This window comes from Thalassophryne amazonica, unplaced genomic scaffold (assembly GCF_902500255.1).
Source record: "Thalassophryne amazonica unplaced genomic scaffold, fThaAma1.1, whole genome shotgun sequence".
Taxonomy (NCBI): Eukaryota; Metazoa; Chordata; class Actinopteri; order Batrachoidiformes; family Batrachoididae; genus Thalassophryne; species Thalassophryne amazonica.
This window is the reverse complement of record NW_022986611.1, coordinates 1-18880: the sequence shown is the minus strand read 5'-3', so window position 1 is coordinate 18880 and position 18880 is coordinate 1. Positions and strand designations below refer to the sequence as shown.

General features: G+C 41.3%; 1 protein-coding gene across 1 annotated transcript; it reads right to left on the bottom strand.

The window, feature by feature from the left end:
* Positions 1–6988: 6988 nt before the first annotated feature.
* On the bottom strand, positions 6989–18877 carry LOC117506314 (lysophosphatidylcholine acyltransferase 2-like; the record flags this gene model as incomplete). Its single annotated transcript, XM_034165803.1, has 4 exons — positions 6989–8050; positions 9352–9493; positions 15529–15627; positions 18659–18877. Coding segments are annotated over 4 exons (639 nt in total), but the record flags the coding sequence as incomplete, so codon positions are not given.
* Positions 18878–18880: the final 3 nt, after the last annotated feature.

Below are 18880 nucleotides of genomic sequence, written 5' to 3'. Positions count from 1 at the left end.
CCCTCAGGCGGCTCTGCATTAAAAACTGACCTCATTGTGTAAAGGATCTTACCGCGTGGGCTCAGGAACACTTCAGAAAACCACTGTAAGTTAACACAGTTCGTTGCTACATCTACAAGTGCAAGTTAAAACTCTACCATGCAAAGTAAAAGCCATACATCAACAACATCCAGAAACATCACCGCCTTCTCTGGGCCCGAGCTCATTTGAAATGTACAGATGCAAAGTGGAAAAGTGTGCTGTGGTCTGATGAGTCCACATTTCAAATTGTTTTTGGAAATCATGGACGTCATGTCATCCAGAAAAAAGAGGAAAAACACCATCCAGATTGTTACCAGCGCAAAATTCAAAAGCCAGCATCTGTGATGGTATGGGGGGGTGTTAGTGCCCATGGCATGGACAACTTACACATCTGTATTGGCACCATCAATGCTGAAAGGTACATCCAGGTTTTGGAGCAACACATGCTGCCATCCAAGCAACATCTTTGTCAGGGACGTCCCTGCTTATTTCAGAAAGACAATGCCAAGCCACATTCTGCATGTGTTCCAACAGCGTGGCTTCGTAGTAAAAGAGTGCAGGTACTAGACTGGCCTGCCTGCAGTCCAGACCCGTCGCCCATTGAAAATGTGTGGTGCATTATGAAGCGCAAAATACGACAGCAGAGACCCCGGACTGCTGAACAACTGAAGTCATACATCAAGCAAGAATGGGAAAGAATTCCACCTACAAAGCTTCAACAGTTAGTGTCCTCAATTTCCAAACGATTACTGGGTGTTGTTAGAAGGAAAGGTGATGTAACACAGTAGTAAACATACCACTGTCCAAGCTTTTTTGAAACGTGCTGCAGGCATCCATTTCAAAATGAGCAAGTATTTGCAAAACAATAAAGTTTATCAGTTTGAACATTAAATATCTCATCTTTGTGGCATATTCAATTGAATATACAGTAGTGTTCAGAATAATAGTAGTGCTACAGTGAGGAAAATAAGTATTTGAACACCCTGTGATTTTGCAAGTTCTCCCACTTAGAAATCATGGAGAGGTCTGAAATTTTCATCTTAGGTGCATGCCCACTGTGAGAGACATAATCAAAAAAAAAAATCCAGAAATCACAATGTATGATTACTGCTGCAAATAAATATTTGAACACCTACCAACCAGCAAGAATTCTGGCTCTCACAGACCTGTTAATTTTTCTTTAAGAAGCCCTCTTATTCTGCACTCTTTACCTGTATTAATTGCACCTGTTTGAACTTGTTACCTGTATAAAAGACACCTGTTCACACACTCAGTCAATCACACTCCAACCTGTCCACCATAACCAAGACCAAAGAGCTGTCTAAGGACACCAGGGACAAAACTGTAGACCTGCACAAGGCTGGGATGGACTACAGGACAACAGGCAAGCAGCTTGGTAGAAGAGAACTGTTGTGATTATTTATTAGAAAGTGGAAGAAACACAAGATGACTGTCAGTCTCCCTTGGTCTTTGATTCCATGCAAGATGTCACTTTGTGGGGTAAGATGATTCTGAGAAAACTCAGAACTACACAGGAGGACCTGGTCAGTGACCAGAAGAGAGCTGGGACCACAGTCACAAAGATTACATTAGTAACACATGATGCTGTCATGCTTTAAAATCCTGCAGGGCAGCAAGGTCCCCCTGCTCAAGCCAGCACATGTCCAAGCCCATTTGAAGTTCACCAGTGACCATCTGGATGATCCAGAGGAGGCATGGGAGAAGGTCATGTGGTCAGATGAGACCAGAATAGAGCTTTTTGGAATCAACTCCACTTACCATGTTTAGAGGATGAGAACAACCCCAAGAAAATCATCCCAACTGTGAAGCATGGGGGTGGAAACATCATACTCTGGGGGTGCTCTTCTGCAAAGAGGACAGGACGACTGCACCGTATTGAAGGGAGGGTGGATGGGGTCATGTATTGCGAGATTTTGGCAAACAACCTCCTTCTCCCAGTAAGAGCATTGAAGATGGGTCATGACTGGGTCTTCCAGCATGACAGCGACCCCAAACACACAGCCAGGTCAACTAAGGAGGGGCTCCGTAAGAAGCATTTTAAGGTCCTGGAGTGGCCTGGCCAGTCTCCAGACCTGAACTCAATATAAAATCTTTGGAGGGAGCTGAAACATTAACATTGATTTTCACAGGTGTTGAAATACTTATTTGCAGCAGTAACATACAAATAAATTATTAAAAAAATCATACATTGTGATTTCCAGATTTTTTTTTTTTTTTAGATTATGTCTCTCACAGTGGACGTGCACCTAAGATGGAATTTTCAGACCCCTCCATGATTTCTAAGTGGGAGAAACTTGCAAAATCGCAGGGTGTTCAAATACTTATTTTCCTCACTGTATGTGACTAAAAAGATTAATCCAGGTTTTGAGTATATTTCTTGTTGTTACATGGGAAACAAGGTACCAGTAGATTCAGTAGATTCTCACAAATCCAACAAGACCAAGCATTCATGATATGCACACTCTTAAGGCTATGAAATTGGGCTGTTAGTACAAAAAAAGTAGAAAAGGGGTGTTCACAATAATAGTAGTGTTGCATTCAATCAATGAGTTCTTCAATTTTGTGGAACAAACAGGTGTGAATCAGGTGTCCCCTATGTAAGGATGAAGCCAGCATCTGTTGAACATGCTGTTCTCTTTGAAAGCCTGAGGAAAATAGGATGTTCAAGACATTGTTCATAAGAACAGCGTAGTTTGATTAAAAAGTTGATTGGAGAGGGGAAAACTTATACGCAGATGCAAAAAATTATAGGCTGTTCATCTACAATGATCTCCAATGCTTTAAAAATGGACAAAAAAACCAGAGCCCCATGGAAGAAAACAGAAAACAACCATCAAAATGGATAGAAGAATAACCAGAATGGCAAAGGCTCACCCATTGATCAGCTCCAGGATGATCAGACAGTCTGGAGTTACCTGTAAGTGCTGTGACAGTTAGGAGATGCCTGTGTGAAGCTAATTTATTTGCAAGAATCCCCCGCAAAGTCCCTCTGTTAAATAAAAGACATGTGCAGAAGAGGTTACAATTCGTCAAAGAACACATCAACTGGCCTAAAGAGAAATGGAGGAATATTTTGTGGAGTGATGAGAGTAAAATTGTTCTTTTTGGGTCCAAGGGCCGCAGACAGTTTGTGAGATGACCCCCAAACTCTGAATTCAAGCCACAGTTCACAGTGAAGACAGTGAAGCATGGTGGTGCAAGCATCATGATATGGGCATGTTTCTCCTACTATGGTGTTGGGCCTATATATCGCATACCAGGTATCATGGATCAGTTTGGATATGTCAGAATACTTGAAGAGGTCATGCTGCCTTATGCTGAAGAGGACATGCCCTTGAAATGGGTGTTTCAACAAGACAATGACCCCAAGCACACTAATAAATGAGTAAAATCCTGGTTCCAAACCAACAAAATTAATGCCTCACAGATGTGAAGAAATGAAAAACTGTGGTTATACAACTAAATGCTAGTTTAGTGATTGACAGGATTGCCAAAAAAAAGCAGTTTGAACATAATAGTTTTACTTTTGTAGCATCAACAGCAGATGCTACTATTATTGTGAACACCCCCTTTTCTACTTTTTTTTACTAATAGCCCAATTTCATAGCCTTAAGAGTGTGCATATCATGAATGCTTGTTCTTGTTGGATTTGTGAGAATCTACTGCATCTACTGGTACCTTGTTTCCCATGTAACAATAAGAAATATACTCAAAACCTGGATTAATTTTTTTAGTCACAAAGCACTACTATTATTCTGAACACTACTGTAGGTTGAAGAGGATTTGCAAATCATTGTATTCTGTTTTTATTTACATTTTACACAATGTCCCAACTTCATTGGAATTGAGGTTGTAATCAAAAAGTTAAGTTACATGATTTAAGTGAAATGTTTGTAAATAAAAACAAAGCTAATGATAGTGGGAGCAGTTACACTCAAAAAGTAAGGAACAACTGATGAATAAAACATCTTTTCATCATTAAGTATTAAGTATCGGTACTTGGTATCGATGAGTACCAAAATGCATGTACTTGTACTCAGTCTGGAAAAAAGTGGTATTGGTGCATCCCTAAATCCAACCTTCGCAGTGTCCAGAGTTGCATTGTGCTTCTGAAGTGAGGAACCAAGAAATAAGAAAGTTCCCTGGAAAGGCTCCGCCTGACACATGGGACTGCATGGCCCACTGTCAGAAAACTTTGAGCGAAGCTGTCTCGTTGCACACGCGCTTAATGGCCCATGCAGCATTATGCATATACACACACACACACACACACACAGACGGCTGAGTGATAATTGCAGCCCCATGTGTGCGGAGCACCACGCACACGTGCGCTGTGCACTCACGCGTGCATGAACACGGCACTCCATTCCTGTGTTTGCCATCCAGATGTTTGGACATCGGGCAGAATGCAGCCCCTGACAGCAGTCTGGATCATCTACCTGTTTTTACATGTGCTTTGGATGCCATCATGCAGGTGTGGATGAGGTACTCCGGATATGTTCTGACAGGGCTGACCATGCCTCTTTACCTCCCGACTGTGTCGGATTATAGCAATATTTGCTGTGTCGGGAATGGTTCTCCACATTCTTGCTAAGTGTGACGGGGGCTTTAGAGTCATTGTCCTGCTGAAGAATGAACAGTCGCCCCAGTCTGAGGTCGAGCGCTCTGGAGCAGGTTTTCATCCAGGATGTCTGTGTACATTGCTGCATTCATCTTTCCCTCTAGTCTCCCAGTTCCTGTTGCTGAAAAACATCCCCACAGCATGATGCTGCCAAAACCATGCTTCACTGTAGGGTTGGTGCCTGGTTTCCTCCCAACATGATACCTGACATTCACGGCAGAGTTCAAGCTTTGTTTCACTAGACCACAGAATTTTGTTTCTCATGGTGTGCAAGTCCTTCGGGTGCCTTTTGGCAAACTCCAGGTGGGCTGCCATGTGCCTTTTACCAAGGAGTGGCTTCTGTTTGGCCACTCTACCATATAGGCCTGATTGGTGGATTGCTGCAGAGATGCCCAGAGACAGCTTAGTTTAGACGGGCGGCCAGCTCTAGGAAGAGTCCTGGTGGATCCGATCCATTTATGGATGATGGAGGCCACTGTGCTCATTGGGACCTTCAATACAGCAGAAATGTTTCTGTACCCTTCCCCAGATTTGTGCCTTGAGTCAATCCTGTCTCAGAGGTCTACAGACAATTCCTTTGATTTCATGCTTGGATTGTGCTCTGACATGCACTGTCAACTGTAGGACCTTATATGTAGACAGGTGTGTCTTTCCAAATCATGTCCAATCAACTGTATTTACCCAGGTGGACTCCAATTAAGCTGTAGAAACATCTCAATTTTGAGCTTTTGACAAAGGCCATGAATACTTATGTATATTTGATTTCTTAGTTTTTTTATGTTTCATAAATTTGCAAAAACCTCAAAGAAACTGGCTGTCATTATGTGGAATTGTGTGTAGAATTTTGAGGGGAAAAATGAATTTCATCCATTTTGGAATCATGCCAATCAATGTAGAAAAAGCGAAGGGCTGTGAATACTTTCCAGATGCACGGTATATCCATAAGAATTTCTCACTGAATAAGAGTGATCATTTCACCAAGTTTGCAGAAAACATGAAGCCATTCTCACAAGAGGGATTTTTACATTGTTCGCACCCACTTTTTTGTGTGTTTACACTGTGTAGACCTCAGGATGATCATAGTCCTTAACACCATTTTCAGGAAATTTTTTTTTTGGCTACTACTTCATAATGATAATCAGGTTTTATTGCCAAGTACATGTTCACATTCAAGGAACTCACTTTGTTTGATATGTACAAAAGTAAGGACAATACAAAAGGAAAGATCTGTGAAGAGGAGGTGGAGACCATTCTGTTCAAATCCTTGTCAGACCAAAAAAAAAAAAAAAAAAAATCACCAAGGGCCCTTGGGCAAGGTCCATAATCCCCAGGTTGCTCCTTATGTGTAGTTGAGTGCCTTGCATGGCAGCATGAAAGCATGCAAGAGACATGTAGTCCATTTACAGATATTACTGTCGTAGGTGACGGGGAAGAGCTGACAAGAGTCCACTTATCAAGAAGTACACTGTGACTGTTTAAATAGTGGAAAATACTGCAAAAGGTGGCACGGTGGCTTTGTGGTTAGCACCATTACCTCACAGCCAGGTCATGAAATTATGTCCCAACCGGGGCTTTCTGTGTAAAGTTTACATGTTCTCCCCGTCTTTGTGTGGCTTCCTCCCACTTCCAAAACATGACTCTATTGAACTGACTGTAGGTGTGTGTATGGGTCTGTCTACATTTGGCCCTGCAATAGACTGGCGACCTGTCCAGGGTATACCAGGCCTCACGACCTATGACTGCTGAAATAGCCCCCCGTAACCCTTGATTGGAATAAGCAGATATAGAAAATGAATGAAAAGCAAAACAGACACTGGGCCACTGAATGGACTTTTGCAAAGTGGTTGCCATTAGTAACATGGATGGAGGTTCCTACTGCGAATGCAAAAAACAAACAAAAAACAATGTTTACAGAGAGAGAGAGCGCGAGAGAAACACACTGGGGTGTGATTGGCCCCTAGAAGTGAATCCCAAGAACTACTTTAAGTGTAACGGGTGAATGCTGACACCTGGTGGCAGTTCAGAGAATCTGAGGAGTAAAGAAGTGGAACCATTCATTGAAATAAGTCTGCTGACCTCATTCATAGTTTCCTGATTTGTGTGTTTCAAAGCACAAGCCAGACCAATTAAAAGTGTTTTATTTAAAAAAAAAAAAACTGCAGCGTTAACAATAAAAGGTTTTGGTGATGGTGCTGCTGGTGGTGGGGGGGGGGGGGGGGCGTAATTGTCATGCACTCTGCTAAATAAATAACCGTATAGCTAGTTACATTAAAATCATACCCCACTGGAGTACGGTGTTATTTCAAAGCAGTGTTTGTGGAAAAAGCTCACAAATTGCCCTATTTTCAGCGGCTGAAATTCTTCTGTAAACTTAAAGCACAGTGCTGTCTCAGCAACAATACCGCATGGGAACACAATAGAAACACATGCAAAGCAAATCTCCACTTAATTATACAGCAGTCTTACACAATCCATATCCCTGAGTGCCGAAACAAACATTAGAAAAAGAACAAGTGTAACACACAGCATGTATGCTGTTTGCAGACATATTAACACAGAACACCTGCAGGCTGCAACACTGGCTGCATCTTAATAAAGCCCACTGAACACGAACTATACTGCAAGACACGAGCACACTTACATGTTAAAAAAAAAGGTGTTGATTTGGCAACTTTATCTTCATTCAAAGAAGACTGGAAAGACAAAGGAGGAAGTACAGAGTCCATCAAGTCCAAGGTCAGGTCATGGGGGGCAAAGAAAAATGTGAAAAAGGAGGGTGAGGGAGCTTGCTGATGTCACAGGGAAGCAACCAACCATCAATATACAGGGTTTAGATAGCTTGGCCACATGACTACAACATGTAATTGTGTGTGATTAGTTTGTACACATTTACATCTTTATCCTATGAGGAACCTTTTTCCTTTTCTGATGGAAACTTGATCACAACACACACACAACTGCAATACAAAGAAGTTTGCAACAGAACCTTTTGTGTGCAGTGGCTTGATGGAACCTCTTTAAAATCTCTATAAGGCACTAAAAATTGAAATCAGAAGTGTTCTAAAATTCTGCGTCTATAAAAGAAGGCAAGCACATGTCCTACAATATGGCTCCGCTGTGACAAATGTGGAACTGGCGTTTTCTTTCTCTGTGCAGTGGACAGATACAGTGTTCCCGTTCAGTGATGAGTTCATGCTTGTCCTCTTTATCAGTCATCTTTCTTGTCAGAGCTGACTTCCTCCTGTTTTTCTTCTGCATCCGAGTCGCTGTCCAGGTCCAGGTCGTCGGGCTGTGCCTGCTGCAGAGCTTGGTACCTCTGGAGCTCCAGGTAAGTGGTGAAGAGTTTGGCGTACTCCGGGTGGGTCGAGGCGAAGGCTTGAAATTCACCTGAAAGATCCACAGATGCAGATTTGAGCCAAACTTTGTGATGAAATAGCTGAATTAACAACCCTAGTCAAGCCATGCATTCAAGAATCCAACACGCCTGTTTGTAAATATAATGTATTACAACCCCCTGCCAAAACAACATAAGTCCAATTATTGTCCCTTGAAGACATAGAAGAAAGAAAATTATTCTGGTCCTATGTTTTTATTATTATTATTATTATTTTGCTAGTATTTTAAAAAATAAAAAAGTTAAAGTCAAGATTACAGCCTAAGAATAGAACAGAACAGAAACTTTATTGTCCTTACACATATATACAAAATATGAATATGAATATAAATATGTCCTCTGCATTTAACCCATCCTAATTACAGTTAGACACAATCTAACCACTAGGAGCCTAAGGTCAAGATCCTGGGTTTTAGGTAAAATTAGACCCATTTAAAGTTTTATTTTGGCATGTTTTGGCCTCAATGTATATTAAAAAATAATAATAATAATCTTGGTTTCAAAGTTAATTAGGTACACCTGTTCAATTGCTTGTTAAAAGAAACCGCTAATTAGCCAATCACATGGCAGCAACTCAATGCATTTAGGCATCTAGATGTGGCAAAGATGACTTGAGGTTCAAACTGAGCATCAGAATGAGGAAGAAAGAGGATTTGAGTGACTTTGAATGTGCTGTGGATGTTGGTGCCAGACAGGCTGGTCTGAGTATTTCAGAAACTGCTGATCTACTGGGATTTTCACACAGAACCATCTCTAGGGTTTACAAAGAAGATATTCAGTGAGCGGCAGTTGCATGGCCAAAAATGCCTTGGTGATGTCAGAGGCCTGAGGAGAATGGGCAGACTGACTGAATCGGCAACTGCGTGATGCCGTCATGTCAATATGGACCAAATTCTCTGCGGAAAGTTTCAAGCACCTTGTTGAATCTGTGCCATGAAGACTTAAGGCAGTTCTGAAGGCAAAAGGCGGTCCAACCCGGTACTAGCAAGGTGTACCTAATAAAGTGGCCAGTCAGTGTATTCACAAATGCTTGCACACGTATGGTCAATTAAGAGCAGGGATGGGTATTGATGAGATTTTATCGATATCAATGCCATTATCAATTCCACTCATCAATCCAATTCTTTATCGATTCCCTTATCAATACCTCCTCTGAATTTTCTGTGTACTAAAAGTAGGCTTTACAGGTTTTCTATGTCAACATTTTATTGAGTCTTAAAGTAAATAAATATGAACTTGATCATTGGATCCTTGATCTTTGGACATAAATAGAAATAAATGAAGGCCGACTCACTGAACGTGATGAATCCAGATCCGTCAGCATCGATCTCCTTGAAGAGCTTGGCCATGTTCAGATCGGACACACCCAGAGCAGAGCGCAGCAGGTCGGTAAACTCTTCTCGGGTAATTTTCTCATCGTCATCCGTGTCAAACAGCTGAAGGAGAGAGAATCACATTTCAGTTTGATCACCCCGATTCAATAAAAACGTGATTTGAAGAACTAAATTGGGCAGTGTACGTTGGGCATGAACCCAAGAAAGATTCAAATGGAGAAACATTTTCTGCCAACCAAGTTAATTTGAAAATGTTTGCACAAGAACGGTATTCATAAACACAGAAAATGTTTGCCAAGATCCGCATTTGACCTTATGTCCAGCAAACTGATACCATGCTCTAAACAATGGTACCTTGTTGACTTGATGTACGAGCCTGAATGGCACCTCTGTTCCTACAGCAGGTCCACAACAAATACAAGACGGAGCCCAGAATCAGCACCAAGTAGTCATAACAAAAAAAACATCTTTCAATCAATCAATTTTATTTATATAGTGCCAAATCACAACAAACAGTTGCCCCAAGTCGCTTTATATTGTAAGGCAAGGCCATACAATAATTACGTAAAAACCCCAATGGTCAAAACGACCCCCTGTGAGCAAGCACTTGGCGACAGTGGGAAGGAAAAACTCCCTTTTAACAGGAAGAAACCTCCAGCAGAACCAGGCTCAGGGAGGGGCAGCCTTCTGCTGGGACTGGTTGGGGCTGAGGGAGAGAACCAGGAAAAAGACATGCTGTGAAGGGGAGCAGAGATCAATCACTAATGATTAAATGCAGAGTGGTGCATACAGAGCAAAAAGAGAAAGAAACACTCAGTGCATCATGGGAACCCCCCAGCAGTCTAAGTCTATAGCAGCATAACTAAGGGATGGTTCAGGGTCACCTGATCCAGCCCTAACTATAAGCTTTAGCAAAAAGGAAAGTTTTAAGCCTAATCTTAAAAGTAGAGAGGGTGTCTGTCTCCCTGATCCGAATTGGGAGCTGGTTCCACAGGAGAGGAGCCTGAAAGCTGAAGGCTCTGCCTCCCATTCTACTCTTACAAACCCTAGGAACTACAAGTAAGCCTGCAGTCTGAGAGCGAAGCGCTCTATTGGGGTGATATGGTACTATGAGGTCCCTAAGATAAGAAGGGACCTGATTATTCAAAACCTTATAAGTAAGAAGAAGAATTTTAAATTCTATTCTAGAATTAACAGGAAGCCAATGAAGAGAGGCCAATATGGGTGAGATATGCTCTCTCCTTCTAGTCCCCGTCAGTACTCTAGCTGCAGCATTTTGAATTAACTGAAGGCTTTTCAGGGAACTTTTAGGACAACCTGATAATAATGAATTACAATAGTCCAGCCTAGAGGAAATAAATGCATGAATTAGTTTTTCAGCATCACTCTGAGACAAGACCTTTCTAATTTTAGAGATATTGCGTAAATGCAAAAAAGCAGTCTTACATATTTGTTTAATATGCGCTTTGAATGCCATATCCTGATCAAAAATGACTCCAAGATTTCTCACAGTATTACTAGAGGTCATGGTAATGCCATCCAGAGTAAGGATCTGGTTAGACACCATGCCTCCGAGACTTGTGGGGCCAAGTACAATAACTTCAGTTTTATCTGAGTTTAAAAGCAGGAAATTAGAGGTCATCCATGTCCTTATGTCTGTAAGACAATCCTGCAGTTTAGCTAATTGGTGTGTGTCCTCTGGCTTCATGGATAGATAAAGCTGGGTATCATCTGCATAACAATGAAAATTTAAGCAATGCTGTCTAATAATACTGCCTAAGGGAAGCATGTATAAAGTGAATAAAATTGGTCCTAGCACAGAACCTTGTGGAACTCCATAATTAACCTTAGTCTGTGAAGAAGATTCCCAATTTACATGAACAAATTGTAATCTATTAGATAAATATGATTCAAACCACCGCAGCGCAGTGCCTTTAATACCTATGGCATGCTCTAATCTCTGTAATAAAGTTTTATGGTCAACAGTATCAAAAGCAGCACTGAGGTCTAACAGAACAACCACAGAGATGAGTCCACTGTCTGAGGCCATAAGAAGATCATTTGTAACCTTCACTAATGCTGTTTCTGTACTATGATGAATTCTAAAACCTGACTGAAACTCTTCAAATAGACCATTCCTCTGCAGATGATCAGTTAGCTGTTTTACAACTACCCTTTCAAGAATTTTTGAGAGAAAAGGAAGGTTGGAGATTGGCCTATAATTAGCTAAGGTAGCTCGGTCAAGTGATGGCTTTTTAAGTAATGGTTTAATTACTGCCACCTTAAAAGCCTGTGGTACATAGCCAACTAATAAAGACAGATTGATCATATTTAAGATCGAAGCATTAAATAATGGTAGGGCATCCTTTGGATGGGAAGTTACAGCTTAATGTTGGAGTAGCACAGACAAGCATTTTCAGACAAGAAAACATATCAAACCTAGGCTGCAATCTCCCATGAGTCTCCTGTTGCGAGTCTCCTTTGCAGCTGAAATTTCACATCCTCTTGAAGAAAATCCTTCAAGTGACACAGCAGACAAAGGCTGTACTGTGCACAGTTTGTCCAATTACAGCCACAGCACTTTATAAAACTTTCAAGGTTGTCTTGGGTGTGTTGGTGGCTTCCCTCACTAGTCTCCTCTTTGCTCCAGAAACATTTCCCATACAGGACCACACTGTATTTCCTACTGATGGATGTTAGTGAAGTCTGAGACATATTCAGTGACTTGGAAATGTTAATGTATCTATGATCGGCTGAGTTGTCCAAAGAAAACAAGTTGCAAATGTGATTTAGTTTGTCCAATTACATACAGTAGTGTTCAGAATAATAGTAGTGCTATGTGAGTAAAAAGATTAATCCAGGTTTTGAGTATATTTCTTATTGTTACATGGGAAACAAGGTACCAGTAGATTCTCACAAATCCAACAAGACCAAGCATTCATGATATGCACACTCTTAAGGCTATGAAATTGGGCTATTAGTACAAAAAAGTAGAAAAGGGGGTGCTCACAATAATAGTAGTGTGGCATTCAGTCAGTGAGTTCGTCAGTTTTGTGGAACAAACAGGTGTGAATCAGGTGTCCCCTATTTAAGGATGAAGCCAGCATCTGTTGAACATGCTTTTCTCTTTGAAAGCCTGAGGAAAACGGGACGTTCAAGACACTGTTCAGAAGAACAGCGTAGTTTGATTAAAAAGTTGATTGGAGAGGGGAAAACTTATGCGCAGGTGCAAAAAATTATAGGCTGTTCATCTACAATGATCTCCAATGCTTTAAAATAAGACAAAAATACAGACGCATGGAAGAAAATTGGAACCCAATGATCAGCTCCAGGATGATCAGACAGTCTGGAGTTACCTGTAAGTGCTGTGACAGTTAGAAGACACCTGTGTGAAGCTAATTTATTTGCAAGAATCCCTCACAAAGTCCCTCTGTTAAATAAAAGACATGTGCAGAAGAGGTTACAATTTGCCAAAGAACACATCAACTGGCCTAAAGAGAAATGGAGGAATATTTTGTGGACTGATGAGAGTAAAACTGTTCTTTTTGGGTCCAAGGGCCGCAGACAGTTTGTGAGATGACCCCCAAACTCTGAATTCAAGCCACAGTTCACAGTGAAGACAATGAAGCATGATGGTGCAAGCAACATGATATGGACATGTTTCTCCTACTATGGTGTTGGGCCTATATATCGCATACCAGATATCATGGATCAGTTTGGATATGTCAAAATACTTGAAGAGGTCATGTTGCCTTATGCTGAAGAGGACATGCCCTTGAAATGGGTGTTTCAGCAAGACAATGACCCCAAGCACACTAGTAAACCAGCAAAATCTTGGTTCCAAACCAACAAAATTAATGCCTCTCAGATGTGAAGAAATCATGAAAAACTGTGGTTATACAACTAAATACTAGTTTAGTGATTCACAGGATTGCTAAAAAAAAGTTTGTAGCATCAACAGCAGATGCTACTATTATTGTGAACACTCCCTTTTCTACTTTTTTGTACTAATAGCCCAATTTCATAGTCTTAAGAGTGTGCATATCATGAATGATTGGTCTTGTTGGATTTGTGAGACTCTACTGCATCTACTGGTACCTTGTTTCCCATGTAACAATAAGAAATATACTCAAAACCTGGATTAATCTTTTTAGTCACATAGCACTACAATTATTCTGAACACTACTGTATGTCCTGTGAAACCTGAGAGAGGCTGTGAATAAAAATTAGAGCCTAAATAATATGGACTTTTAGGGAAGGTGGGTGTGTGTGTGTGTGTGGGGGGGGGCGCTGATATCTCCTGATACTGTACATACATAAAAAATGACAGTGTTTCCCAACATTTCCTGTTCAAACCAAGAATGATAAAAAAGTGTAACTGAGGATTGATGCTTTGCAGTTGAAACATGAACTTTACTTCAAATAACTACAAATCGAACCAACAAATGGGACCAACATACACTCAACAAAAATATAAACGCAACACTTTTGGTTTTGCTCCCATTTTGTATGAGATGAACTCAAAGATCTAAAACTTTTTCCACATACACAATATCACCATTTCCCTCAAATATTGTTCACAAACCAGTCTAAATCTGTGATAGTGAGCACTTCTCCTTTGCTGAGATAATCCATCCCACCTCACAGGTGTGCCATACCAAGATGCTGATTAGACACCATGATTAGTGCACAGGTGTGCCTTAGACTGCCCACAATAAAAGGCCACTCTGAAAGGTGCAGTTTTATCACACAGCACAATGCCACAGATGTTGCAAGATTTGAGGGAGCATGCAGTTGGCATGCTGACAGCAGGAATGTCAACCAGAGCTGTTGCTCGTGTATTGAATGTTCATTTCTCTACCATAAGCCGTCTCGAAAGGTGTTTCAGAGAATTTGGCAGTACATCCAACCAGCCTCACAACCGCAGACCACGTATAACCACACCAGCCCAGGACCTCCACATCCAGCATGTTCACCTCCAAGATCGTCTGAGACCAGCCACTCGGACAGCTGCTGAAACAATCGGTTTGCATAACCAAAGAATTTCTGCACAAACTGTCAGAAACCGTCTCAGGGAAGCTCATCTGCATGCTCGTCGTCCTCATCGGGGTCTCGACCTGACTCCAGTTCGTGGGCAAATGCTCACATTCGCTGGCATTTGGCACGTTGGAGAGGTGTTCTCTTCACGGATGATGCGAAGGAGATGTGTTGCACTGCATGAGGCAAATGGTGGTCACACCAGATACTGACCGGTATCCCCCCCCAATAAAACAAAACTGCACCTTTCAGAGTGGCCTTTTATTGTGGGCAGTCTAAGGCACACCTGTGCACTAATCTTGTAGGCTACACTACAAGAACATCTTCAAGTCATGCCTGGGACCATATGTCAGTGCCATGCTTTGGCACCTCTGCATCACCACAGAACTGCGTTGGATTCTGGATGGCAACTACCCAGGCAGATGTGGCACTAAGCTAAAGATGAATAGAGGAAAATAGTTGCCCCCTATTTTATTTTATTACTAAAGGTCACTTTCCACTGATAGTACTACTGTTAACGTCTATTTTGCTATAATATAGTGTAATATAGGTTTCGCCAGCAGGGGGCACTTGGTACCTTATACATCAGTAGCCGAGTCAACAGTCCAATCAGTACATGATGAGACAGTGTACAGACACACCAAGTTCTCCTGTTAACCTGTAATTTTCTGTTTTTGCAGATCCAGCAAATAAATAAGTTGCGCGGGACATGAGTTGGCCCATCATTCGCTGAAATGTAACACAGACAACTGGTCCATCTTCACATCTCTAAAATAACCATCTGTCTGCTGCAGCCAGGTGAAGAACATCTTGACTGTTTCATTTCAACTCCATTGTGGTGGTATACAGAGGTAAATTTACAAAAAAAATTGTCACTGTCCAAATACATGTGGACCTGGCTGTAGTTAGATATGTGCCATGAAGAAACCACTTGTGTTTACAGGTTGAAAGGTCCTAAAGAGGACTACTACAGATGACGCAGTAATTCCAACACCAGTTAAATGTCTTTCTGTCTTCATGAAATAAACTCTAAACTGCAGGAACACATAATATTTTGAACCTGGCACAGACACAACAATGTCACAACATTTCTGTGTTACCTTGAAAGCCATTTTAAGGACATCATCTGTGTTTGCTGGTCGACACAAGATGGTTATGCCAATAACATACTCTCTGAAGTCAATGGTGCCGTCTCCATTCTAAGTGGGTAAAAAAAATCAAAATAATAGTCAAAAATGCAAACGTAGATCACGAATATTCAGTATGTTCTTTTTGCTTTTCCACAGCAGACATGGATTAGGCATAAATTTTATGCTGGATTACCTTCCTGATGGAGAATGGTCAGTTTTGGTCTTGAACCCAGGAACCTTCTGCTCTGGAAACGAGCGCAGTCAATGCTTTGCCCTTGAAGATTATCAAGTACCATGACTTAATGTCATGACACTGTTTCTGTTTAATAATTAGTCAAAACAAGTTGAGGAGCAGGCACCTCACTGTATAAACCATACCCATGGAACTGCCCCAGGGCTGTATGGTGTGCAAGCTAAATTCCACTGTTCTTTGAACCTCGTACAGCATTCAGGACATTCGTTCGGCCAGAACACATGCACTCTACAATTGTGTTGCGCTTGTATTGGAAAACATTCGAACGCCTGTCGAAGTGCAGTCATACCGCATTCTGACTGGCGTACGAATGCGTTTGAGCACATCGAATCCTGGCCGAATGTCTCGACCGTCCTCCCCGTCACACTAGAGCACAAAGCGCTGATGTGTTAATGTCAGGACCTGCCTTACCATATATTGTATCCAACATATGGATTGCTTTGTGTCAGAGTCCCCTGTCCATGGGTTCACTACATTGCACCGCGATTATTACCAGTAATGACGGCTATGGATGTGCACATCGATGCTTAGACGACCGTAGTAATCTGATCACACATGCAGTCCAGTAATGCAGGGGACAATGGTCAGGGGAAGATGTCATTCGATACCCAACAGTGCGACATGGCAGGTCTTCAATAGAGCGGACCACAGTGCTTGCTGCCGTAACACTCCCCCTCCCCCCCAGCTTGCCTTCCACACAGACCTCAGGTGGCACGTACCCATTGGAGGGGCATTCTGCATTCTTTCGGCATTGTGGGACTTCGTGCTGTGTTCTTTTTATTCGTTCTTTATTATTTTATTCTGTTTTAATTCTTTCACATTACGCGCTGTGTGATGTCAGCGTTTGAACTGCACTCTGGGTAGTCTACCTGCATTCGGGAGCTGCGGCTCTCTGAATGTGTGCGAATCATTCGAGTTGGCTTCGAACCACATTCTGGGTATTCGAACACGGCTGTATGAATATCTGTCCCATACGAATGCAGCTTGAATTCTGTTTGTTTTTCCAATTTGTGTGATTCGTATGCCATTCGTGCTCTAGTGTGACGGGGCCCTTGACATTGTCTGAAATGCACTTTCAGATTTATCAAAAATGTTTTGTTTTTGTCAAAATACCAGAAAGGGACATTTCATTTCTGCCCAAATGGACCACAATGGGTCCAGATAAACAATAAATACAGAAATAAAAATTGTACCTAAACTTGTCAAATCTGAAGGAGATTATCCCAGCAAGAATAAAGATTAAAACATGATTTCAGGAAAGGGATATTTCATAGTGGTTGATTTTTTTTTTCCCTGTTTTGAACATCTGAACCGCACGGGACAGGTCCAAAATAAAAACTGAGTAGGCATGGTTGTATCAGAGGTTCTGTCAGAATAAGGAGAGGTTGTGTCAGATCCAGATCCGGATTCTGGATCGAGTTTCACTTTATATAGGCTTTGTAGGATTACGGCAAAACTACTCACAGATTCTCACCAAATTTGCACCACAGATAGATATTAGGACATGAAAGACTCCACTTAAACTTGGAGGTGATCCGGATCTGGATCACGATTTCACTTTATACAGACTTTGAAGGATTATTCAAAACTATTTCATGTATTCTCACCAAATTTGCACCACTGATAGATATTAAGTGTAGATAAAATAGATGAACTTAAAAACAACACCATCAGCTTTTCCTTTGGTATAATCCTGATCCTGTGTGTCACAGAGCTCTGTGAGTGCTCGGTAAAGTTTAAGAGTAAAAAGTGACTTCTTGTGACTCAACAGCAGTCATTGCATTTTTCAATTAGTGAAATGCTTTTTTTTTTTTTTTTTTTTTTGATACTTCAGCTACGTGAAGAGTTCGAGCAAAGCTTCGGAACTTGTTTGAGTCGGCCACTTTTTGGATGAAAAAGGTAAGCCAATAAAATAGCCTAACAAATCGAATAATCTACTGTCTAATAAAATTGGGTTGTCACTCCAGACGTAGCCTCAGTGTGTTGACACAGTAGGCTACAGACTTCAACTAGTTGCAACTAGGTAATTTAAAGGACGTCATACTTTATTTAATGTCCTGGTGTGCGAGTATTCATGAATATAAGTCAATCTGTGCACATGCACTGAAAAAGTGTGGTCACTGAAGTATTTTATTGGTAATTATTAGTGACAAAGAAACCGAAGTGTTTTGAACCACTGACTCAATATGAAGCAACTGTGTTGAAATGGTTCAGTGTTTAGAAGCATTTGATACAATTAAGTATGATGACATCTTCTGGCCAATCTTAAACATAGCACTTGCATGGAACAATTAAACAGGTGCTGTTATGCATGTTTAATAACATGCATAACAAGACTATTTTCATTTAAAGACATTAGCAATATACTTGTGTTACAATGTGATTGTGCCATCATGAAATTCTGTATGTAATAGAGATTTGGGGGCTTCAAAAGATTTTTATTTAAAAATAAGATCATTTCAGCTGTGTTAGGCTTGAGTCTGTTTCTCCTCTCCAATTTTCGATAAGACTAACAATGCACAGGAGTTGGTGTCATATGAAGATAGATTTTGTCCAGCTTGTGAAGAGTTGAATAAACAGCTGGCTCCATCCTTCCTATCTTTCCTTGCAAATGCACTGTAGAAAATGGTTCTGGAAGCATTAGCATGGCTAAGCTGACCAAGACCCACCAACCAAGACCTTCTTGACCCCAAGCCAATTTTTTTTTCTTTCAAGTACTTAAAGTGAGTGGGTTCCAAGCTGGTTACTTTCAGATAAATTCTAACACCGTGGTTGTGTGTCAGTAACTGGCATTTTCTAATTGTGCTGTTCAGTGGTTTATAATATTTTGATGCACGTGCTTCTCACCCTGTCAAACAGTGCGAACAGTTCCTCCAGAGCTGGGTTGACAGGCAGCTTGAGGAATCTGGCAAACTCCTCAATGGTGATGCGTCCTCCCTTACAGGAGCTGGCCATGGTCGCGAAGCCCTGCAGCTCCTTCTTCACGTTGTCCAACTTCAAACTTTTGAACAGTGAGCAGGACACAAACAGTGGTTGAAATGCAGTGTGTGACACAACATGGAAATAAGA